Here is a 26,049-nt window from a genome sequence, read left to right as displayed (position 1 = left end):
AAAAAAAAAAAAAAGAGCAAGCTCAAGTATGATTACCATGACATTACTGCTTCTGGGCTTCACAAATGCACGAGTTACTGTGATAAATGTTAAAAACTGCCTGCTGCTTCAGGTATGACTGAGTGCCTTCACACTGCTCGGTCATGTTCACACAAAGTCAGAAAAAAAAAAAAACGTCAGGGATTTTTTTTTTTGCATAATTGCATAATTAAAGGGATAGACTAGTCATTTATGAAGTGATGTCCTGTTAAATAAATATCATCAGCCGTAACATCAGTCATAGAGCACATCGTGTGGAGAAAGAGGCAAAAGGCTTCATCCAGGCTAGACTAACAGGCAGCCAAACGAGGACTCATTGTTTATTGTTTAAGACCACCACATTCAGTAATATTAAACTGCTACGCTTCTTTGGTTTGTTGCCGTTTCCTCGACTGAACAAGGTCCATGTTACCACATGAATGTATGTGTGCTGAGCATGGACCGTGTAAATGCAGATGGTGCTGAGGCTGCTGAATGTATCAGTCTGCCTGATCAGCACATCCAGTCAATCCAAGAGTTTACTCAACTCCCGGCGGACTGACGCATTCGGCAGCCCCTCGGCACCATCGGCATGAACGGTCGATGCTCTGCACACATACGTTGGTGTAGTAACAAGGACGCTGCTCGACTGAGAGACAGCAACGAAGTAAACAAATGATGTCACGCAAAGGTGTCAAAGCTTAATACTGACTGATGGGGCGTTCTTTCACACCCAGTGCTTAGTTATATTTGGGAAGAGTTGTTTTAAAAGTCTGAAAACAATAAATAACGGGTTCTCTTGTAGCTAGCCATTACCCTAGCCTAGATGAAGGCTTCTGCCCTTTTCTCCATACTCCATGCTCTATGACTGCTGTCACGGCTGATAAGGTGCTAACTATTGGTAACTATTTGGCAGAACAATGCTTCGAATGTGGCCAGACTACCCCTTTAACGACCTCGCTGACAGAAAAGCAGACAGAGAGCGGAGGGTGGGACAGGTGGGAGGCCACACACCAAAGCCATATTTACATGCTCCTGATTAAACCGGAGGCTCACAAAGGGACAGTGTCTTCTCAGAAGGGGTGGGGGTGGAGGGAGTGATTATGTGAACCGTCTGACAGGATAGTCAGCGCTGTAATTATGGCCGGGCACAGTGGTGCGCTTTGCTCCATCGTCTCGTAGGTCAGGCTTGTCAGAAAGGACGCATGGGAGCCACCTCGCGCACGGCTGCGCGCTCGCATGAGACCACCAGTCATTAATTCTCATTAACGAGGGTGGGAAGGTGCTGGGCGGGCGTAGGGGGAGGCAGTGGGAGCTGGAGGCGGTGGTACGCAGCGGCAATATCAACCGCAGAATGCAGAGAGGCTGAGCTCTGGGAGGTGCAACAGACTGAGGCAGACAGATCTGTCTAAGGGGTGTCTGAAATACAGAGGCTAGTTTGAATACTAATGTGCCGACGGTTTGTGTGTGCACACTTCGAGGACGCTAATAATTTTGACTGCTTTTTACGACGCGGGGCTTCCACTTATCAGGCCCTTGCGAGCGGAAGGTGACTATATCAGCTGCGATCGCCACACGTGGTAAATGATGAGCAGATGACCCAGCGGAAAGGCAATTTGTGATCATAAATCACGTTTGACTGCATTTACCCCTCTGTCCTTCCACTTCTCCTCTTTCGCACCCGTCCTCTCTTCTAACGAGATCTTTTTGGCTGCTGTGAACGACGGGGGCAAAAAACGTTTTTCAAAGAGACCTCAGAGCCTTTCCTCTTTTCATATCTACTTGTCAAAATGAATTCCGCCGCCCAGCGAAGCTCTGTTTCATTATTCAAATTGAATATCATAGCTTCGGAGGCTATAAGCAGTTTATCAGCAGCCTGTCAACTGTTAGAACATCTTCCAGACAGGACATTTTAGCACGAAGCACATGATGAAAGAGCTCCCAGTGTTTAGATAACAGATATAATGCGTTGTTAAAGCTTTTCGCTCTCTTTTTTCCATTTTCTTCGCTGAACAGAAAGCTGGAACTATTCGGCTGGAACATCCATCTTTATAATGCTGCAGTTTATTAGGGAGCACAGGCTTGGAATTACAGGCTTAAAGCAAAACCAGTCATGCCGTTGACACTAATCTTAATCACTACACCAATCAGCAGGGACATTCTGAACACTGACAGGTGAAGTGAAAAACACTGATTATCATTACTGTTGGGTGAAAGAAAAAAAATGAAACCTGTAAAGATTTAAACTACTTTGCGAAGGCTAAACTATGACGGATGGACAGTTGGGTTATAGGACTGCAGCTCCTGTGGTATAATCAGTGCTTGAAGAGGGTAGCATACAGTTTCGGCACTTCCAAATTTTTGTTCTTAGGATACTGTCACTTTTTTTAGCCTAACGCCACTTCTTATAAACCTGCCTCTACGCAGCGCCAGTGTCACAAACTGTGAGATGTGGCCGATTTATATAAACTACTTTATGTGCAGGACATTGGTACAAAAAATATCTAAAGCCGATCATGATCATCACCGTGCGCTGAAAACAGGAAATCATGACCCACTCTGCACTGCTTCTGACTGGTTTGGATTTAGGAGATCAGGTGATGCATGACTCAGGAGGAAATTAGTTGTAATGGGGTGGAAAATTTCCAGTAAATTTTTTGGAAACCTTCCAGAAACTTTCCAATGGGAAGATAAGCTGGGGAATTTTGGAAATATTCCAAATTGAAAACTCTCACTATCACAATCACTTTTTTGGCTTTTCGTTATTTCATCTACATTAAAACAAAATAAATTTCAGTAAATTGCATTTCACAACAAACTATTTCCAACCCAAAGTTTTTTTTGTCACAAGTTACTATTTACATGTTCAGGTGACATAGTTCATCTTGTTATCCTGTTGTACCTCTCACTGAATGAGACAGCAATGAAATCTGGTTGTTTTAGTCAAGATAATGCTTAAATATACTGCACCAAACTATTTTAAACCCCTGTAAAGGGGCAACACCTGGTTTATTCCCATAACTTCCTGTTAATTCTCGTAAGTTCTTGCTAAGTCCCGCGGATAGTTTCCAACTTTGAAAAGTTCTGGAATTTTGCGACCCTAGTAATGACAACTTGTTAAAAGTTAGACCCAAAGAGCGAATCAGAGGCACGGTTGGCTGAGACACTGACATTAGGATCAGAAGTAAACTGTAAATCTTAGTGTGAAATTTAAGTCTTAGCAATAAAATATGTGCATGATGCTCAAAACATTAAACATTTTACATCATTTAAGAAGCTTAAACTGCAATAATTATGGTGTTGTATTGATATGTAGGGAGCACATCCTGCTCTGCACCTCCCTGGGCTACAACACACACACATTTATAATATATATATATATATATATATATATATATATATATACATACACATATATAATTTATTAACTCATCCTTCGTGGGTGGTCTCATCCTCTGAGCTCGGGTCCTCTACCAGAGGCCTGGGAGCTTGAGGGTTCTGCGCAGTATCTTGGCTGTGCCCAGAACTGCACATTTCTGGACTGAGATGTCTGATGTTGTTCCTGGGATCTGTTGTAGCCACTGCTCCAGTTTGGGGGTGACTGCCCCGAGGGCCCCAATGACCACAGGCACCACTGTGGTCTTTACCTTCCAGGCCTTTTCCAGTTCCTCTCTGAGGCCCTGGTATTTCTCCAGTTTCTCGTGCTCCTTTTTCCTGATGTTGCAATCACTCGGTATTGCTACATCCACCACAACTGCTTTCCTCTGTTGTTTATCCACCACCACAATGTCCGGTTGGTTCGCCATTACCATTTTGTCTGTCTGGATCTGGAAGTCCCACAGGATCTTAGTTCGGTCATTCTCCACTACCTTTAAGGTGTTCCCCCCCCACACACACACACACATATATGGATATATATATATATATGTAGTACTTTTTTAGTATTATGATGCCTCCTCTGCAGATGCTTCTTCAGTTGAGAAACAGCATGGATAACATGTTTGCAGTTTGTCCAGGTGTGCTCTTACCTGTGGGTACAGCTGCTGGTGGCTGTACTGCACTGGGTGTGTCCACACTCAACTTTTTCTTAGCTTCCATTACTGGATTCTCAAACTGGGTCTTCTGGTTGATGTGGCTGCACAAGGAAGACAACATCATTAGGGGACAGAAAAATAATCAGAAAACAAAAGCTGAATGTTTTTTCCCTCTTTGCATTTTTTTAAGGGGGGGGATTAAAAAAAACAGCTTTCACACTTTATTTTATTCATTAGGCTTGCTAAGTTAGTTTATTACACTTACACTGAGCTTCAAGTCTACTTTAATCTGTGGGTTTACCAAGTGGCCTCACTGCATAGAGCAGTTCAACACTGTTGTTGCTGCTCCTTGTCATGGAAAGCTGTGATTTGACTACAAAGATTGTGTACTCTATAATGGGTAGGCAGCCCATCTGAGAACATGAACTGTATGCAAATGCAAACCTAAATGCATCTGTGCCAAAAGTCTTTCACTTGTGCTGCAGGCATAAATATTAAACAGGTAAATATTTTGACCTCCTCATCATTTATGTATACGCAAAGTTTCAGGCTCCAAAAAAGTAACCTGAACACTATATAATATAACAACTTTATAATAATTCTGTGACTTTATTAATTCATGTTAAAGGAGCCAAAATTTATTATACAAACAAGATTTCACTTGAACTAGTAGCACACATGACTAGTGGACAAGTAATTTTTTGAGGGCAAACAGTCTAAAGGATTACAAAGAGAGGAAAAAGGTGTCAAAAACACAAAATGATCTGAGCAAAATCAAATGTGAGGCAGCTAATCTTCAGCTTAACTGACAAAATCTCAAGGTACAAATGTTCAAAGACATGAGTGAGATAAAGAAAGTTGAAACATGTCAGTGTCAGGTGTCAAGATGGAGTCAGCTCATGCCTGAGGACAGGTTTTTCACAGATGAGATCTGAGATTAGACTCTTGTTGGGGCAGGTGCATGGACCTCTGCTGGATCCCAAGTGGACACAGGACACCATGTCATATCAGGCATCAGAAATGGTGAACAACATGTACAGATGTGGGCTGCTGCCATAACACCACCATGTCACGTTTGTGTTTCTGTCTTGGGTTTCAGTGGCATATGGCGTTACATGGCGGTATAAAAATAACAGCGTCTTTATGTATTTGATTCTTTAGCACACATAGTATCAAAGGTGGTTAATGCAATGCGCTCAAATGTGGGAGACTAGTGTTATAAATCCTGCAAAGGATTGTTTGTTTCTTTGTTTGTTTAGAAACTGTGGCAAAATGTCATGATTTATTTCAATATCGAACCAAATAAAGACATTTCATGAAACCTTTTTCCGACCATATTTAATAAAATCCCAAAATAATCTTCTAGAATGACTGAGCTTAGGGTCAATGTCAATAACATCAGCATAAAGGGACTAATATTATTTTTTAAACTTTGGTCATCTTGCACTCTTAAATAGCGTGATCCCTTTGTTCTTACCCTGTTCTGTCTGATACATAGGCAGAAAAAGACAGCACAGTTTTAAAACTTAAAAAAAAAGCCTAATTTGTTTTCTCATATCCACAGCATATGAGGCAGCTGCTAGTGGTGTTGAGATGAGTTGCACTAAATCAGCTCAAAATTGAGGGAAGAGGGTGTAGCAGAATCTAGCGATCCTTTTCAATAATAAATTTTAGTTAGTTTGTAACTAAAAAGTATAATTAGATTAAAAAAAAAACAATACATGCATCTGTCTTGCTGCTGGGAGTGATGACATGTTTTTAAGTCAAAAAATGAGGAAGCAAAAACATAAGTTTGCATCCTCATGGCAACAAATGGGGAAGCAGCTGCTCCAGTTGCTCCGCTGAGCGCCTATCCACAGCATGATCTCAATGCTGGATTGACATGGATTTACTGATCATGTGCAAAACTTCTGTGGCATGATTGTAGCAACACATATACGCTGTGATAACAAAGGTTACACAACAGTGACCCAGCCAAAATGTTGCACAATCTCATGCTACACCAAGGCTTGTATCTAACTGAGCTGTAGCTGTTGGGAGATTATTTGGTCACTCAAAGTTTCAAGAAAATTGAGAGATCAAGGGGAAATTTTTTTTATTGCAGTCTTGCTGATTTCTAAGTGTTTGCAACCAAGCGGCCCGTTTTTGAAAATCACAAACTGTCTTCTAGGCCACGCACATTAGTTTACTGTCAAACTCCATCACCCTCACCTCGACCTGCTTTGAACCCACCTTGGCAACCGCCCCCACGTTTATGATTTAATCTGCTAAAGTACCCTTTAGAATCGCAGATAAGCAGATTTGGACTAAATTTCTTATAATTACTTGTTTTTTTAGGACTGTAGCTTTGGATCCATTTTATCATAGGAGAGTGTCAAAATACAGCTTTAGCACTCTAGGGTTTACAGAAACTAAACTGAGACAGGTTTGAGATGGGTCCAAGATGCCCGAGACAACTCCATGACTATTTTGAGAGAAAATGTGTAGCATAAATTGTTTTTGAACATGTTCAAAACTTAAGCATCAGGACTGCCTTTGTGAAAATTGAGTGAGATACTACCTTATGCAACTCTGTGGCACTATAGGAAGAAACTTCATTGAAAACTGAATTTGATTTGGTGCTTCCAGACAAAACGTCATAATCCCAAAATCAAAAGATTCAGTGACAGCAAGAACAATATCTTGTTTCTTATGCCCAAAGATGGCTGACGTTTCAAGCATTCCAACCACAAATCAGTCGCTACACCTTGGCAAGTTAACCTCAAAGCCAATCTAAAACCATTAATAGTTCCCTGTTATACCTACAATTGGTGACACGTTTCTTGTTACTCAGAGAAATGTCCCGTCATGGTAGGGAAATAAAAAAAAGGGGGGGTGGGGTGCTCATCTGCATAATGAGTTTTAACAGGCGTAAATCCCAGTCATGACAGCACCTCGGCAAGATAAAACGCACCAACGTTGCAACAGTGAATCAGCCCCATGCTGAGACGCTGATGGTACACACTGTGTGTGTGCATTCAACACAAAGCACTCTTGCTGCGTATGACTCATGCACAGAGATGCCCACCCCATTAAGTCTGAGGAGATAAACATTCCCCCACTTTCATTCATCCATTTCCCCTCTCGCTCACTCTCACCGTCTCACTCCCTGATTGCCACACCTTGTGTTTTGTGGAAATAATTGGACTTTGTGTCACGTTGTGGCATCTTGTTGTGCATTTGCGACCAGATAAATAAATAAATAAATAAATAGCCAGACTAAAAAAGACCGACTCAGAAGGGAAAAGGCCTCTAAATGACCCTCCTGCATAAATCAGAGATGATTTCTCCCCCTGCCTGCACGTCTCTCCCTCTCTGTCCGCAGAAATGGGACTAAAATGAAACATTGTCCACTTGTTTACTCTGTCGATCAGAATGAGATCTCGCTTTTGTTCCCCTCGCTGGGATCCCCACACCTCCATTGTCTGCTGCCTTCACTCTATCCTTTCTTTCACATACAAACAAAACTCTAACCCAATAGTTGAGCGCATAATTGCTCTCTGCAGGCCGGTGGGAAGCTACTGTTTGGACAACAGCAGGACAGAACATTATCATGTGGGCCAGAACATCTCATTTACCAGTTTGATACCTTTTCAGTGATACGACTTTAAGCCACAGATACTGGAAAGGAACTCAGTCAGTTTTGGTGAAATTAGACATCATGCAGGAACAGCTGCAGAGGATCCGCACAGGTGTAGCTTTTTATAAAAAGGACTGAATGAGAGCATGCCGAGGGCCATTTCATCTACATCAACCCTGATTCACAGCTGCAGCCCTCTGGGTATCCCCAGGAACAGGAAGGAGTTTACTCACTCAACATAGTAGGTGCCAAACTGAGGGTCCTCAATCTTCTCCCAGCCGTAGGGCAGCTCTGGGGGGGGGCAGAACAGACACACATCACTTGTGATACTGCTGAGGCTCTACACGGACAATTGGACGCATGCAATGAGGTGCCGTGCTTTAACTGGAGGCTTCACAGCATGTTCCGCTCCAGCCACAGAGCAGGACGCCCCTTTTCCATTTGGATTTATGTGTTTAAAACCTGATGCTGCGAGATGCTATATTAAACCAAATCTCTGTCTGAGAGCACGCAGACAGTCAAACATTACTTTGTATTCATGCTGACGAGGCCAGCAAGGACGTTACCAGAAAGTCAGTGACAAGGCAGGTTAGTGTTACATGAAAAACACACACAAAAAATAAATAAACGAGAATTTTTTTTACTTTTTCTGTAATATAATTGATATTTTGACAATGTTGGTCCTTGTAAATATAGTATGTGTGAAACAGCACATGGACAACTGCATTGTGAGATTTGCAAATACAGAAAAAAACATTTTTTTTTACACAATTCATCCGAATTCCTGTCTGAAACAGGACTGAGGTGACAAACTGAGACTTTTTGAGTTATGCAGGCAGAGATGCCAGCAGTAACACGGGCTGATATTACACTCTGATGGTATGAAAACCTTGAGCTGAATTACCACAGTTTCACAGTATCAGGGTATTAAAGCAGATTAAATTAAAACTTAATAAAGGCCTAACATTCTGTGAAGAAATGTAAATCGCCTGCCAGCTTTCATGCCAGAGTTTTAGACTGAGATCATTTTGAGTTGAGAAATGATTGAGTTGTAGTTGTTTTGAAAACAACAATATGCCCAATCCCATGCAGTATCACTAGATGTCACGCTCAGAGTATGTGCTGTGAATAACTCTCAGCAAACGACGACAGATTTTAGCGCAACATATGTAAAATTGATTGAGTTTCAGCATATTTTGTATTTTTAAAGGTAAGCTGGATGTGGCAGCGATGTTGAGCTGGGCTGGCTCCAGACATTAATCAGTTATAGAGATGCAGCCAGTGGTTATTTCCAAAAAGTTGCATTAAAATGGGTCTAGTTGTTCATGAGATATTTTGCTAACAGACAGTCAAACGAACAGGCAAAAACATCATCCCCTGCCTTTGCGTTTTGGTGAAGGGCGACAATAAAAAATTATTTTATAATCTAATTGCTTCTACTTAAAAGCACAGCTGCAACTCGTAATACTGCCGCTTATAAATAACATATTGTTATAATAACTAGTGTTTACAGACATAACAAAATAATATTTATTTATTGACTTTTTTTTTAAAAGTGAACAAAAGACCAAGTGAATGTGTTGAAGGTCACCCTGTTTAGAATTACTGTCAAATACGTCTTGTGCTCATGACACTGATTTTAGATGTGAATATTTTGAAGCTCAAGGTTGAAATCCTAATATAATAAACCCTGAATTGAAATTTGAAACCAGCGTCATTGGGCCTTTCAAGAGGAGATTTTTGTTTTTGTTTGTTTTTCCTTTTTGGCAAGTGTGCACATGGATGAAAATTTATTTCACATATATTTTGGGAATATGCACAATAAAAAAATCGGAATGTCATTAAAATAAAACAGAATCACCAATGTTTTTCTAGTGCTGCTGTAAACAGCCCCCCAGAGAACACCAGCTTCTGTATATGTGTGTGTGTGTGTGTGTGTGTGTGTGTGTGTGTGTGTGTGTGTGTGTGTATCCAGCAGTGTGTTCTGTATGTCTGCAACATCTTGACTTTCTGCTGCCGTGTGACACGACACATGCGGCGCTGAGGAGATTCTTTACGCAAGAGAGGGCCAGAGAAAATTGCCTTTTGAGAGATGCAGCACTGATGAGCTCCCTGCGTGTGCTCGTGGAGCCGGCAGCGGGAGGCGGTGCAGACTGGGGACCGGAGGCTCGCGCTGTGTCACCAGCCAGGACTGCTCGGCTGTTTAGTCGCCGTCTGTCAGCCGGCGCCCCCTTCAGAGAGGCGGGATTCACAAAGCAATTGCTTTTGTGCGGCAGGAAGTTGGGGAAAGTGTGAGCAGGGACGAGAGAGGACCCGTGTGCGCGGATGCTGTCTCACCTCCTTCGTCGCACTTCTCGGGCGGCTTGGCTTTCTTGGCGAGACGGGGGTCCAGCCAGGTGGTGGTCTTGGTGTTGTGGCTATAAATACAAAACAGAGACTGCGATTTAGATGCGGCAGACACAAACATTTAGGCCCGACAGCTGTGCAGTCAGCTCACTGGGGCTAACAGCAGAAATGCGGCCACCGTTTCATCTTTTGCAGTCAAATGGATCATTACTGACGCTCTGCAAAACGTGTGAAACGCTAACAATGCTTGGGAAAAGGAAAAGAAAAAGGGAGTATGAGAGAGGAGAGTGCTAAAAGGAAGGACTGGGCAGTTACAGAGATCATAAAGAGCAGAGCTGAGAGAGCAGGTCAAGGGTGGTGAGCTCCATTTAGCCCGTTGTTTCTCCGCCTGGCAGAATGAGCTATTGATTTAGCAGCAAACAGGAGCACCTGGCTCTCTCAGCAGCTCAGCACTGACTGCTCGCAACACTAACGGGCCTGGTAAACAGTGCCGGCCTGCTGCTTTTAGTGCCAGCCAACAAGCCCCACATCAAACACAGGGGAAAACAAAAAAAGAGCGGGGGGTATTCAATTGAGAAAAATGTAGCTGCCGTTGCAAAGGACACAGGTAGCCTTCTTTTTCAGCAGAGGAATGTTCTGGACAAAGAACTGAAAGCTGACAGAACTTTCAACACTGGTAGAAAAAAATAACACAGAGGTGAAACCGGTAGAACGGGGAGAGGAGTTAGCAAAGTGTAATAAGGGTATGGCAAAACCAAAACAAGGCAGCGGTAGTAGAAAGGCTACTTACTCAATGAAATAGACCATTCCAGTTTCTGTGTAGGCCATCTCCCAGTTTTTAGGTAAAGGCTCCTGACTTTCATCCAGTGTGTTCCAGACACGCAGGTCCATGGCCCCCGCCGACTGGTTGTAGCTGGGCACCGTCCTCCTCCAGTCCACCTTGTCCTTGTGCTCTGCGGCCCGGCATGAAGACAGGGACATGGGCACGGAGAGCGTGATGGGAATGGGATGGGAGCAAGAGTGCGGGAGATGATAGAAGGAGAAGGAGACAGGAGGTGAGACTGTGGCACCATTAGAGCTCCTCTGGGCTCCTTGCATTTCTCCCATTCACTGCCGCCGCTGCTGCTGCTCGAACTGCTTTCTCCCTGTACACTGTGTGGCCGGTTACATCAACAGGAGTTATAGGGGTTGAGAGAGAGAGAAAGCAAGAGAGACGCACACGGGAAGAGGAAGAAAGCGCCGCATTTGCCATAGGATTTGCATGTCAGCAACGATTGTATTTTCTCCAAGGCAAGGGCAGGGAAGGAGCGCCACCACACAGCTCTGTTAGCGTCACACTGTTGCTTTGTGTGTGCATGGGAGTGTGCATTTGCCTAATCTTGATATGTGTGTGAATGGCTGCCTGCACAGGGGTCTTATCTCAGGTTTCCATCGGACTCCGACTGAGCTGCATCAGCTGGGTCAGGTGAATAACAGGGACAGAAAGTGGCAGCTGTTTCACTGGAGGACGTCATTATGTGTTTGTGCCAAAACCGGGGCCTTTTTTTTTTTTTTTTTTGTCATGGCAGGACCAAGGAGATTTTTTCTGCACCAATAACGTTTTTTTTCTTCTCAAATCAACTGAATGCAAACACACGCTCCAGGTTAGAGCAGATTTTAGCCCTTGCAAGCAAACACAAAGAGCACTGATGAAAATCTGGGCCTCATAAACTGACAAGGGCGCAGAAGAAAAATGGAGCCCCACAATAAGAAACGGCCATTATCAAATTGCCTCTGAGGCGTAAAAATACCGATGTCTGCTGCTTTTGGTGTACAGGTTGACCATTTTACAGTTCCAAACCATCCACATGCTGACACAAGTAGAATAAACTGCATCAATGTGATCTGCCGAGTTAGGACTGACATTCATCTACATCTGTAGGCTGCACCTTTTCCACAATGTCACAAATCGAGAAGAACTGTTTCTTAAACAGTTTGGACAGACTTGCTCCGCTGGTTTGCAGCTCGAGCAGCACTTTTCGAAAGAAGTCAAATGTGCAACTGGGTCCGTTTAGTGGCCCCATCATACAACCTTTTAAAGAAAAACTTTTCTAATAATCCATGTTTAATCCAACCCCTTACAAACTTAATTACTGACAGTACTTGGAGCTTCTTTTCCTATTTTTAAACAAAGGTCGTCTAGTTGTAACAACAAAAAGCCATGTCAGGATATCTTTGAGAATGAAATAAGAACACAGAAAATTCCTCAAACTAAGGGATTAATCTCAGACAGGTTTAGGCAACATCTCCAGAATTATGTGGAGTTTAACATTGCTCATACAAAAGGGTTTTACTGATTCATATTCTGATAAAAATGCAGTGATGCTGGGAGGGAAATATATTATATATCAAGGCAACAATAAGTGTGAAAGCAGTAAAAAACATTAATCAAATAAAGGCTGTAAAGTTTCTCACCTCCCACACCGTTGACCATAGGAGGTCTCTCTTCCTCTTCCTCCTCCTCTGGAGCTGTGCTGTCTGTTCTGTCCATCTTACTGACTGAGGTTGTGCGTTTTCGTTGGACTTCAGTGTCGAAATCTTCATCAAACAGAACCTGGTCCACCAAGTCCGGCTGTACGGGGCTGGGCTCCGCAGGGGGCTTCGGTGTCCCATAGTAGTTACCTGGAAAGAACAGACAGGCGATGAAGATAAACAAACTGTATTCTTAAACAAAGTTCATTCAGTTTTTCATTTCTGGTCACAATTTTTACTATTACTTAAACTTTGCAGGCAAAGATCAAAGTAGTGTTTTTTTAACTATTATCCAGAATACCACATTTAATGAAAACTGAACACAGCATTCTACAGCTAACACTTTATATCAATGATCAAGCACAGTGGCGGAGGTATGATGATTTGGGCGTGTTTGTTTTGTGTTTTTAATTGGAGGTTCTAATTACCCGAGAGGGACATGGTACCTAAACTGAACCATGAAGGAGGCTCGGTTGAATTCTGGGGCTGCTTTGCTGCATCTGACACAGGGTGTCTTGAATCTGTTCAGGCTCCAATAAAATCTCAAGACTATCAAGACATTCTGCAGCTAAATGTACTGCCTGGTGTCAGAAAGCTTGGTCTCAGTTGCAGATCATTGGTCCGCCAACAGGCTAATTACATATAGCTAAAGACACCCAAGATTGGCAAAGAAAAAAACATCAGACTACTGGGCAGCTGTGGATCAGTGGTTAGAGCAGTCGTCCTCCAACAAAAGAGTCAGAGGTTTGATTCCAGTATGCCACATGTTTAGCTGTCCCTCTGCAAGACACTGAACCCCTCATTGTCTCCAATGTGCCCCATTGATGCATGAATGTGATCTAAAGCGCTGATTAGACTCGCTGGAATGATTTGTACACATTAGCTTTGTAGAAATCTAGTAGAATGCTGTATGAATGTGTGTGTGGATGGGTAAATAAGGGCACAGATTGTGTTGTAAAGCACTTTAAATGGCCTGGTTGTCTGGAAAAGCGCTATGTAAGTACCGTTCATTTACCATCCATTGGCCTATTCTGAAGAGGCCTTCTGAGCCCTGGTCTAAATTCTGTTGAACATCTATGGAACGAGCTAAAACCTGCAGTCTAGAGAAGAAACTGTTCAAACTCGAGACAGATGAAGCTGTTTGTTCATGAGGAGTGGACCAAAATACCTGTGGACAGGTGCAGAAGTTGCTCGATTGGAGTGACCGCCCAAAATTGTTGTACAAAATATTAAGTTAAGGGTACCAACCTTTTTGCCAAGACAAAATTCATTCATTTATTTTTTAAAAATAATTCTGTTTAACTAAAATTGAAAGTAAAGTCTGGTTTTCATTGGTTCATTTTAGTATTTCTTTTTTTCTTTTTATTACTTTTGTCAGTTTCAAGCTATTTCAGTGACTTTTGAGAGTTTTTCTTTCTTTAACAAAAGGGTACAAACCAATTTGTAAACGTCTGTAACATAAAGTGCTTGTGAGTATGAAAAATATCCAGATCAATATGAATATAATGAAAAATGGTAAATCTTCATAGTGTGCCACAGCCACATAAGCACACCTTAAATCTTACTTTATTATTACCAGATAAAAAAAATAACATTTGTTCTGAAAAGTAGATGTTATTTTTTGTTCTCAAGGCACACTGAAGTCTGAATGTCAGCGGGGAGTCTAGTTCCCAGCTACAAATCATATCTGTCAGAGCTGCGCTAGTTGTAAGAATTGGGGTCAAGGTTTTACTGTCACTGCTTCCAGATTTTAGAACAATATTCTGGTTAAGGAAAGGGCAATTTAGTTCCACGTGTTTAATCAGGCCTACATACGATCCTTCCACTTGCTGGTTTCTCCTTCATAAAAACTATGAACTCCTAACATGAAAAGGTCTCCTAAACATAACTATTCTTGTCCCGTTTACTCTTTGCCTTTTCAGGGTCTTCTAACTACATCTCTGCTAGTGTTGGCTCCTAGGCACTCGATCGCCCCTTTAAGTCCATCAGCTTGCTTTGCTGTCATGTTGGCGCCTAAGGCAGCGAACAGCACTTCTCCACAGAGCGAGCCTTTGTCTTTTCCCACTTACAGGAGCGGGATGCCCCACTTTACCAGTCACCACCTTCTCTGCCTGAGCAGGAGAATGAGAGAAAATAAAAACTTAAAAGCTCAACTGGGAAGGTACAAAGTACTGATGCACTGGTTGTTGCCCGTCTCTGGGAACATTAGTTCTCCTGTGTACGCATGGGGCTACAGTGTGGTTTTGATTCATCTGTGCTTGAGAAGCCGAACATTGTTTTGTAACCATGAGACGGCACATTAGGGAGCGGAAAGATACTGTGCCAAAGAATCCTAGTAAGGAAGAAGTGCGAAACACAAGAAGGAGCACCTTCTTACAGACCAAAACTCTGTGAAACTGGACATTTAGAACGGATCTTTATTTATTTCCTTCTTTTTAAGCAAAAATAAACACCTACAAAAAACGTGTGCCATTAATATAACAAGTCAAACAAGATGAAACATGTAATTTGTAAAAAATAAATCAATTTTAATTATGACCTGCTGAACAAATAATCTTCTAGAAAGTGTCCCGCTAAAGAAAACATAATTATTGATTAGCGTAATCACTTTGTTCCGTGTTTTTGTTTACAAAGTATTGTAGCAAAAGTACTAAATCCCTTAGCAGGTCTGTAATTATTAGGAGGCTTAGCGGTGGAATGCAAAATGAGGGAGTTAAATTGGAGAACTAATCTGTTTCTGAAGCGCTCCTATAGCAGGTACACGTAGCCCGTGTAAGTGCCCATTAGCAGCAAGCTGGGTGATGGAGGCCACAATAAGGAAGTGCAGTGAGATGGATCGTGCTGTAATTATGCTGCACTAATGAGCCGCAATATGAACGGCAACCATTGTTGAGGATCTATAACCTCATTTAGCACAGATAGAACACTGTACAATACGGAAACAAAAACAAGAGGTTGGCTGTTTTAAGCTCACATAAAGGACCAATTGTGACGCTCTCTTGGTGAGAGGAATAACTCTCATTACCTCCAATTGAATTTTAATGTGACAAAAAGTCTTTTGAGCTGAAAACTTTACATTTCATTGTATCACATGAAAGACTGCAATCACTTTGAGCTGTCACAATTTGATTTAATCACTGAAACCAAGCATGTTATGAGCAACAAAAAAGGGGTAAGATCAAATGGGTGTAAAAAAAATTATTTTAAAAAGAAGAATATCATTGATGTCAGTAAAAAGCGGTAAACAAAAACAGGTAAGAAAAGATGAAGATGGTAAAATCATATTGAAAGAAATGAGTAAAAGAATAAGTGCCGACCACATATCGAGTACTTAAAGTGTTACTGTACCCCGAGTTAGCAAAGTTTTACGGAATTACTTCATAAATTTTGAACAAGTCATCGTGAGGGTGCTTAGTCTGAAGCATAAGTGATGTGCACAGATTTTCAGCTCATTTTCCTATCTAATTAAGGCTGCCAACGCATAAACATTAAAGCACCCGTATTACAAGCCAACCATTAGTCTTCTGTCGTTGTCATGATTTTTGATTTGTTACTTCCTAGCAGCTTTGAAAAAGACCAAGTAAAAAATACACTGAAATATGCAGCTTGCACAAAATGGAAGAAGATTGATCAGGGTCTCGTCTGCAGTAATGAGGGCGTTGCTCCTGTCTGCTATGGTGAAGAAGGAGCTGAGCTGAAAGCTAAAGCTGTCGATTTACTGGTCCATCTATGTTCCAACCCTCACCTATAGCCATGAGGTGGACCATGACCAAAAGAATAAGATCCCAGATACAAGCAGCTGAAATGAGCTTCCTCTGTAGGGTGGCCAGGTTCAGTGATAAGGTGAGGAGCGCCGTCCTCTTGAGGGAGCTTGAAGTAGAGCTGCTGCTCCTCAGCATCAAAAACAGACAGTTTAGGTGGTTCAGGCATCTGATTAGAATGCCTTCTGGATGGTATTTTGGGCATATCCCACTGGGAAGGTGACCACAAGGAGAGCCAGAACTTGCTTGAGGAGCTGAGAATGTTGCTGGGGAGAGTGATGTCTGGGGTTTGCCTCCTGGACCTCCTGCCTCTGGAACCCAACCACGGGTAAGCAGAAGGCGATGGATGAACGGACGGGTGGCTCGATCAGAAGTAGTGTGGCACGACCTTTGTTAGCAGTACATTGTACAAAATACATGAGACTAAAAAAAAAAATCAAAACAAACAAACAAAAAAAAGTAAAGAAAATTAAGTAAAAAAAAAAACCACTCGTTTTTTTTACCTCTGACATATCTCCCAGTAGAATACAGTTTATATAGTTACAGAATAAAATTATACAATTTAAACATTAAAACAGAGGCATTGTTCTCTCTGGGCTCCTATTATCTCACAAAAAGGCTTTTTCTGATTTTTTTTTTTATCAAATCCCTTCAGACTGCAGGAGCTAGACATCTAAACTCCCATTGAATCCCATTAGATCTGAGCTCAGAATTTTCTCTCAATAATCAGGAAGTGAAGGGTGTTCTTACCTTGTTATATCTCCTACATAAACACTGTAGAAACTAACGTGTAACGACCAGATGCTTTTGTCACTTACAGTACAAGTTTTTCAAAACACAACTTTTCTCACCTCCCAGTAATTGTTTGAGACTTACTTTCCAATCTGCGTTTATGTCTGCCTGTCTTCTTAAGAGTGATGTCAGGTAGTGGCAGACAGAGGTGTTTACCATGACAACCCTAATGAGCCAATGGCAGCAGCTTAACACATTTCCTTTGATAGTGGCTCTACACTTCTTCTACAGTTCATAGATCAAAAAGTGGGAATTTTGTCAGCTTAGATTATCACAAAATTAAGTTCCAAATTGGGATTGATCTTATCGTAGAAAATTCAAGTTTGCTGGATTTTAAGGAACTTTCTAGCTAGCTCACTATAACTGTTTACTTTCAAATATTACATCCTTTCAGAAGTGATTTAATGTAAGAAATATTTTAAATTGCAAGAGTGAAACCACTTTTCTGTTGTACAGTACCTTGTATGTGTTAAGAGTTATCAACATGGATTCTACTGTTGTGGGGGTTTTTTTAGATTACAAATGCAGAAAGCACTGATTTAACCTGTTCCTCTGATGCTTCTGCTTAATTCACAAATGCCCAGCGTCTCATTATCTAAACAAAGCTGGAAAATTACACCTGATTTCAACAGGACCCTGTCATTGTTCAGGAACCCCAGGTAATGTCAGAGTGACCTCCATAAATCTCCACTTTAATGACTCCAATGGACTGATCGGTTTTAGGTAAAGAAAAAAAAAAAGATTAACTTAAAAAAAAAAACACCAAAAAAAAAGATTTAAAAAAAAACTGTGAATCACCATGCAAACAGATCCGCTTGACAAAAATACACACTTGTTGATATAAGCACTGACTCACACAATCAACATGCTGTGTTCTCACATAAATGCAACAACAAGTGACAAATAAGAGCTATAATTAAAGATTTGCTGTTTATCTAAGAAAGAGTCATTTCCCTCCAAGCTGTTTTCTAATGACGGAGCAAATTTCTGACCATGAGTTTCCAGTATTTGCTGTTGGTCACCTACATTTCAGCTACATGAGGGTAATAACACAAATTCACAAAGTGTTGACATAATTTTAGGATAAAAACTGCTGGTAAAGGTAAACATTCCTCAGAGGAAAGGTTTGTTCTAAATACGCCACACAACAGTGGATAAAAATAATACAGTGGCAACGTCATCAGCCGTTTATGTAATTCCAGTTTTGTTTTTCCTTCGATCTAGGGGTGGTAAAATTACAAGCGGCAGTTTTGTGGGATATAAAAGCAGCCGGGAGAGCTGAGGGCTGAACATGTCAGCGTGCTGTTTTTACATTATAGCTCTTGGTGGGTGGTTGGTGAAAGAAGGCTGCAAAGTGCTAAGCAAATTTGTTTAAACAGTTTGGGCTGACACTTGCTGGTCAGTGAATTAAGCAGCCATTCACTTACTTTGCATGGGTGCGACTGAAGGAAGGATTTTCACGTCAGAGATGGTTCTTGTTTCTATAAAAGGACATTCTAGTCATTTTGAAGTGGAGCGTCGTGAGACGTTATAAAGGATTGATATCTTACCTGCTGCAGATAGCTCAAACAACCTCAGTTTTGAAAAACAGAGTTTAGTTCTGACATGAGCTAACAGCTAGTTCAAGTGCGGGCAAAGACCAAAGATTGCTGTTGTCTGAAAATTCCAATCTCACAAATCTCATCAGGATCAAGCAAACTGCATCTCATAGACCTATACACCGCCATCAGTTATTTACATAAGCAGCAGCCAAATGTAGCACTTTCTGTGCAGCCAAGGGTCAATTCCTGCAGGATTATCATAATTTTTCTGCAGACATAAACATATAGTAAGAAAATGAGGGAAATATAAAAGCTTAAACAAGAAGTGTTGCATGAACTGCTATGGAGCGACACAGCAGGGCAGTGGTTATAGCTGTCACCTCCCAGCAAGAAGGTCACAGGTTTGCCTCCCGGCCTGGGGCTTTTCTGTGTAGTTTACATGTTCTCCCCGTGCACGTGTGGGTTTTCTCCAGGTAGCTTTGTTGGCAACTCTAAATTCTCCCTAGGTGTGAGAGCATGAATGGTTGTTTGCCTTGTTTGTCTCTATCATGTGAAGGACTTACAACTTGTCCCCCGCCTCTCGCACAGTGACGGCTGGAGATAGACACCAGCTCCCCGCGACCCAGAAAGAAGATGAGGGTTAAAAAAAATGGATGGCTGGATGGATGACTTGTTATGGAATTTAGAAAATTCTAATTGTTTTCAGAGAACAGTGATCTGCTTTGGAAATAAGTCTGCTTGAAGTAGACGGTGGACTGCTTTCCAAAACAGATCATTACCACTTTAAAACAAGTCCAGTCTTCAACATTTCGAATCAGTTCATGAAAAAGTTATTGTTTAAACATTTCCGTCACCCTCAATTTTACAATTCACATTTATTTCAGGAGAAATATTATGAAATTACAGCAGAAAGGGATCCAGGGGGCACTTGAAGTGCTACAGCTAACTACTGAGACTCCTATTTGCACTTGCAAAAACACCTCAGATTTCTATGTACTCAACTGCGTATTGTAAAGTTTATGGGGGTATAAAGGTCTTTGATATAGTGTCCACAAGAGCCACGATAAAATCTTTAAAACTGGAGCTTTTTTAGGATGGCAGCAATTACTTTGGTCTTGGCTTTATTCTGAACAGCTGTTAGCTCATCAGTCCTGTTAGTCCTAAACTCAGTATCTTCAACCCGAGGCAGCTCAAAGAGTTATCTAAAGCAGGTAAGATTTTAATTCTTCATAACATTTTCATAGAACCTCACTTCAAAATGGCTGGATTATCCCCTTAAGCTTGCCTCTATGGTGGGTCTGGAAAGGCCTCCAGCTGAAATGTACACCACCAGGGTCCTGTGTGGGTATTGGTGGGAAAGAATGTATCTAGTCCGTGTGAGTGTGTGTCTCCTGCCATCTGTTTTAGTTAACAGCTGCCTGTATATCTCATCCCTAACTTGTGAGAATTGGAGTAAACTATGAGTACAGCTGTGACAGGAGTTCTGTGCTACGAGGCTCCTTTTAATCTCTGTGATACTGGAGAATGTAAAGTTACGGTCACTTAAAGATGAAAAATGTAAGTAAACTGCTTTGTGGTGGTATTTCCAAAGAAGAAGATAAAAAAAGGAACATTGGAGATATCTCTTCATGTTGTGGATGTTTAAGACTCACCACCCCTTGGTGCATTTATTCCTCTGTCTCTCCAAACATGCCAAACTCTCATTAATCAGTGAGGATGGCCTTCCACTCTCCTGGGTGAGACCAGTCTGCCCAGGCCTCATCACTGACTGCCAGAGCCCGAGGCGGGTGAAGCACATGCTGTGCTCCAGCCTTGGCACGGGGCACCGGCCCTGCTTGGCATGGATGACCACGCTTCACGAGCCAGCCTTGTAAACGCTGCATTCCTCTGCTCTCTGTCCTTGTGTACAGTTTAACAACCAAGTGTTTAACTGGCTCTCATAAATCAACCTCCTTTCTAGTTTATGTTCATTTTCTTTGTCTTTGTTGTATCAAGGAAAATAAATTATAAGGCCTTCTTTACCTTCGTTTTTATTTTATCTTGTCAGCTGCTGGTATCATAAACACCTGTTTGAATTCCTTCAGCTGCTGTTATGCAACACTCTTTTTCAGCCGTTTGTGCCACGGCAACATTTATCCAAGTTTTACGCTATCTGCTGCATAATCCTTAGAGTTAATTCTTTAATCTTTCAAGCCTCTGTTTAGACAATCCCTAGAAGTGGACAGCTGGTGCCAGCGCAGCACCTTCCCACCCTCCGTTTGGAGTGACTTTTGGCCTGGTGCCCTTTCTTTGCCTAATCTGGAGCTCTGCAGCTTTGCCTCAGAACTTCAAACAAAAAGCATATAATACCGCCAAAACACTCAATTATAAAATGGTTGGAGGCCATTTGGCCTAGCAAAACAAGAGCACAGTGCACTGTCATTTCTTCTCCACTGAAGCTGGTGATCAACAGAGTGGATAAGTTCCATATTACACAAACAAAGGGATTCCATCGTTTTCAGCCCTTTCAAAAATATCTCCTGCTGGACCTGCCACTATGGACCATAACTGTTAGTTAGAGTTTAAGCTTGGTCTAGTCTGTAAACATCTTTTTCTTTTCCCCATCTTTCTATATGACAATTGTTCTGTGGGCTTCTGTTTAAAGCAGCAGGTCCATGTCTCTACCCTTAAGCCCCAAACTTCTAATCAAGGTCATGTTTTTCATGGCACCGCTGGCATATGCAGTCTGGTAACGTGCAAGCTGTTGCTTCTACATAAGCCACCACTGAGAATTTTCAGCTGAATTTATTCAATTCCCACGTTATGATGAGATTCCATGCCACGTGAAATGTATTCAAATTATCGAGCATGAAATGAAAATATAAATATACAGAACTCCCAGGACTGATGTTTGAGACCTTTTCCTAGAAATTGCACTGAATTAATCAAAAGGTAGTTTCAATGTACTGCTGCTTTCGCAAGAAATCAGTTGCGGAATTGTATGACTATTATTTAGCTGAGCTCACATAATGAATTAAAAGCAATTGTATAGGACTCGGGGGTAGAAACCATCAGATGCACGTTGTAATTGCGGTGTTATATTACAGATGTCTGTAATCAGTTTAACTGTGCTGCTGGCAGTGATGGACAGGATGGTTTTGCAGAGAAGATTTGATATGAGGAAGATCTTTCCTAATTTCACAATTGTTCAGTAAATAAATGGAACATTTACACTGAATAGCCATAACATTATGCCTGGTGAAGTAAAAAAAACAAAAACTGATTATCTTGTCAAAAAGATACCTGAAAAGTGGTGTGCTATCAGTCAATCAATCAATTGAATCTGGATATTTTAGACAGACAAGGCATTAGTATCTCTAATTGGAGCTCTTGTGGGATGTTCTCAGTCTGCAGTAGTCAGGACTAAGGATGGTACGGTTTATGAAAGAAAATCTAAAATCATTTGGTGGTTACCTGTCTCAGTTTGAGACAACCGTGTACTGTTTGGTTCAACTCGTATGGACAAAAAGCTTTGTTCGAGTGAAGTGCAGCAAAATCAGAGTGCAGCAGCTAGGTCAGATCTACATGTAATAGAATGTGCTTTAAGATCTGCTGAAGCAGGGAGATCATAGAACCGTCCATAAGACACATTCTGTATTTTCTTGTTCTATATTTTGTGGGGACTCATTTATTCCTCAGCCAAATCACACTATAGGCTAGTCCATGTAATGCCTGCCCCAGTGATCAACCAGTTACAGCAAACTACAGTTAGTCTTGTGGGTTTCTCATTTGGACTGCATCAGGAGTTGAAAATAAAACTAAAACAGAGGAGACTGATCCTTAAAATAACTTTACTGCCATTATATGTAAATGGTTTTACTTTTTCCCAAATGAGAAGGCACAACAACAGTTTGTCAGTGTGCACTGACAAGGTTTGCACAATAGACAGCAACATGGCAAACTCTTTCAGCCACTTACAGAGACATCATCAGCCAGGAGAGCAGACCGCAGCCCAGAAAGGCAACAAGTAACTACGACCAAAACTCCAATCACAGTTACTCTTTGATACAGGCCATGTTACAGGCTATGTTAAATGCCTGTGTTGATAAATGCAAACTTTTGCATTGGTATAATTTAATTTACAAATCCATCCATAGCCTTCTGCCAACTTATTCATCTTCCTATATTCCACCTATTCATAGCAGCCACAACCTACATTCACAGACCTTGGTCACCTTTACATTACCCTGAATTTATACTGAACTACAGCTTCTTCTTGGAAAAAGTTACGACAAGACTTGAAACTGTCCAGCTTAGGCCCATTAAAGGATTTTAAACTCATCTTAAGGTCAATGAAAAAGGAAGTAAAAGAAAACCCATTTTATTAGTTTTATGTGATACTTTTTATTTAACTGCAGTAAGCACTATATTGACTTTGTGTCTGTAACTACATTCTTGTATTGCCCCTTTTACACTAGCTCTAATTCAGAAGTCCGGCTCTACTCCACTCTACTCTGCTCGGCTCTATAAAGGATGCATCGCGTTCACACGGGCCAGTTTGGTCGGTAGCAGGAGAACGCCTCCTCGTGTTGCGGGGGGCGGGGCTGCGGTGTGCTACAAAAACTTGGAGCAAGTTGTCTAAACAACGAAAGTGCTATGGACAACGTTGGCCCTGTGTTGTTGCTGTTTTTTTAAACTTATGAAGATTCTCCTGAGACTTCAGGAAGAGAGGCGCGGTGGAAGAAATGCTCTGGATGCCGCGATTGTTGCGTTGAGTAGGACAGCTGTTATCAGCCGGAGATTTCAGGCTTTACAGCGCCTTCAGCTGGGGGACAGACGGCATAAACGTTGCAGGGTAAGCTAACGCAGTTGTTTATATTCCTACCGTTCGCGCTTTATGCTTGCATCTGGTCACACCCACGACCAATGAGTGAACAGGAGCTAAGCTTGCGCCACTCACCAAAGCAGGGCCGGCCTGGCTGGTCCTACTCCGAAACAGAGACCAAAGAAGCAGGGCCGGCCTCAAAAAATGCCGATTGAAACGCGCGCAAAGCAAGCGGAGTAAAGTGGAGCATATGTTAACTTGAGACACGTCTCTCTTGAGAACAAGACTTTTGTCTTAATAAGATTAACTGTATAAATAAAGGTTGAAATAAAGGTCGCAAATGTCAAAATTGTACCACGAAAAATGAAATAAGGTGGCCTGGTTTGATAAATGACACTTTCCTTGACATGTAGATTGCTGGATCCAGGCAGCAGGGCTAATATGATGCCTTGGTGATTGTTCTCCTGAAAACCCTCAGGCCCTGCCAGTCTTGTGGATATTACCTTGACATGTACTACTTATATAAACAAAGTACATCCCTTCGTGAAAACAGTAATCCCTGACAGCAGTGGTCTCTATCAGCACCATGATGCTCTTTGCCATAGCACAAAATGATGAAAGGAAGGTTTAAGAAAAACAAAATAGTGTTTTAAAGTACTGACTTTTAACTTTTCCTGTGCTCAATGTAATCAACCAACTTGGATATGCCAGGCAAACAAATCTACAGTAATCAGTTGAGGCCTTACCTCATATGTCCCACAAGATAAAAGGACCTCCTACTGATAGCTTTGTGCCAAATCCTACAGGAGATCTTTAGTGGTACTGGAGCCTCAGTGAGTCATGGTAAATTTGGTGAGGAAATGGGGATTTATTTAATAACAGGGAGAGGTCACATTGTTATAGCTGATCAATGTAGGTCAACACAACATTGTGTCTCAATTAAAGCATAGGATCAGTTGCTAACTTTGGCTTTTTAACACTTACTTTTTTTGAGTTTAGCTCTTCCATTCCAACTCGCCATCTTTGACATGAATGACTCACCCCACTGTGAGGGGTAGAAGACTGAATACACCCTAATTCACACACATTGCAGATTTTTGCACATCTACAAATCAAATTGTTGAGAGTTTCTACCTTAGGGTTACTCACACTGATAATTTCATCATTCTTTAGAACAACAAGAATTACAGCCTTGTGGTTGCACGCCTCCAACAATCAGTCAAGTTACAATTTATGTACATCTATATCTCACATATGATACAGAGCGTGAAGACAAAGCCCAGAGCTTAAGTCATATCAAAAATCAATTCTTCAATTCAGTTAAGACTTCTTAAAATGTGCACAACTGACCTCAAAAATTGGACACTTGGTCAATCATTTTCAGAATATTGACCTTCTGAAATAGGTTACTATTGTTTAGCAATTTGACAGCCAGTATTAGAAACACTCACTGTTTCAAATATTGGCTCCAACACAACAGTGAGAAAGAAAGAGTGTCATTTAGGTTGGGAAGATTAGTCACAGCAATAAATGTGACTGCCCAGGTCAATAATTCATTCCAATCAGCCACATAGAATGAAATAAAATAAAAAGTAAAGTGCACTAAAAAAGATTAACAAAGAGAGAGAGAGAGAGAAAGAGAGAGAGAGAGAGAGAGAGAGAGAGAGAGAGAGAGAGAGAGAGAGAAACAATCTTCGACTGCAATGAAAAAGTAGGTTGGTGTTTTCCCCAAGAGCTTTTACTGCTCAAAGTTTTACAAGAAGAAAGTAGTTTGTTGAAGCAAGATAACATGTAACAGAAACTACACAAATTATAAAACACACATAAAACATGATAACAAAGACTGTTGTTAAAAATCTGTAGTCAATAACATTAAATATGAAACAAAGTGGTAGATAAAGACATGTTTGAAAGCACAACATTGTAACTGTTTGTATTCTTCTACTAAAATGCATATTGGTATATGCTTTAATGTTTCTGTTGGAGCTGGTAACAGATGTGAAGTCAGTGCCACATGATGGGAACATCAGTCATTTAGTTCGAATATAATATACTGTAAATGTTGTATATCTGCCTGCAAGACTGCAATTGTGAAAAGTTTATGGAACGATTTATATTTGGAGACTCTAAGGTCATATGGCTTATTAAACTATCTGAGGTATTCTGGCTCCGTGCCTTCAGCAGACATATGTATGCATTACATTAAGCAGAAAAAGACAGAGCAGCTCCATTATTCATCCAGATGACTAGGCTCCAGGTTGAAGGCCAAGTCTCCCAGGGCTAAATGTGGGACATGAGGGGATACATGAGAGATTTTACATTGCCAATAAGTTTAAGAGACTTGTGTGGGTGACTGAAGCGGTAACCTTTATAGCAACTAAATCGCCTAGGGATATAACACCTCAATTTCTTTTAAATTGCCATTTGATGACGTAAGCAATTTGTTGATTTCGCTTGATGACTTAAAGTTACAGCTCAGCAAATTTACAGGAGAATTAACATCCAACAATTTCCCTGGAGTGGATTGAAACAATGATTGGGATGACTTCTGTGGTCAAAGTTCAAATAGTTTAAAGTATAGTGAATGCTGTTAATTGACCAAAACAAAGCCAACCTGAAAAGT

At 41.4% G+C, this 26,049-nt stretch overlaps 1 protein-coding gene across 1 annotated transcript in view; it reads right to left on the bottom strand.

Annotated features, from left to right (window-relative positions):
- Positions 1-26,049, bottom strand: part of magi3a (membrane associated guanylate kinase, WW and PDZ domain containing 3a) — a 70,925-nt gene that overhangs the window by 31,262 nt on the left and 13,614 nt on the right. The window contains exons 4-8 of the mRNA XM_037976889.1: positions 12,472-12,678; positions 10,808-10,970; positions 10,009-10,088; positions 7,905-7,962; positions 4,047-4,153 (exon numbers count right to left, since the gene is read on the bottom strand). Of these exons, the coding sequence (XP_037832817.1) occupies positions 4,047-4,153; positions 7,905-7,962; positions 10,009-10,088; positions 10,808-10,970; positions 12,472-12,678 (615 nt within the window). The remainder of the gene's footprint in view (positions 1-4,046; positions 4,154-7,904; positions 7,963-10,008; positions 10,089-10,807; positions 10,971-12,471; positions 12,679-26,049) is intronic.

Source organism: Kryptolebias marmoratus, linkage group LG8 (genome assembly GCF_001649575.2).
Source record: "Kryptolebias marmoratus isolate JLee-2015 linkage group LG8, ASM164957v2, whole genome shotgun sequence".
NCBI lineage: Eukaryota > Metazoa > Chordata > Actinopteri > Cyprinodontiformes > Rivulidae > Kryptolebias > Kryptolebias marmoratus.
This window is presented reverse-complemented; position numbering and strand designations above follow the sequence as displayed.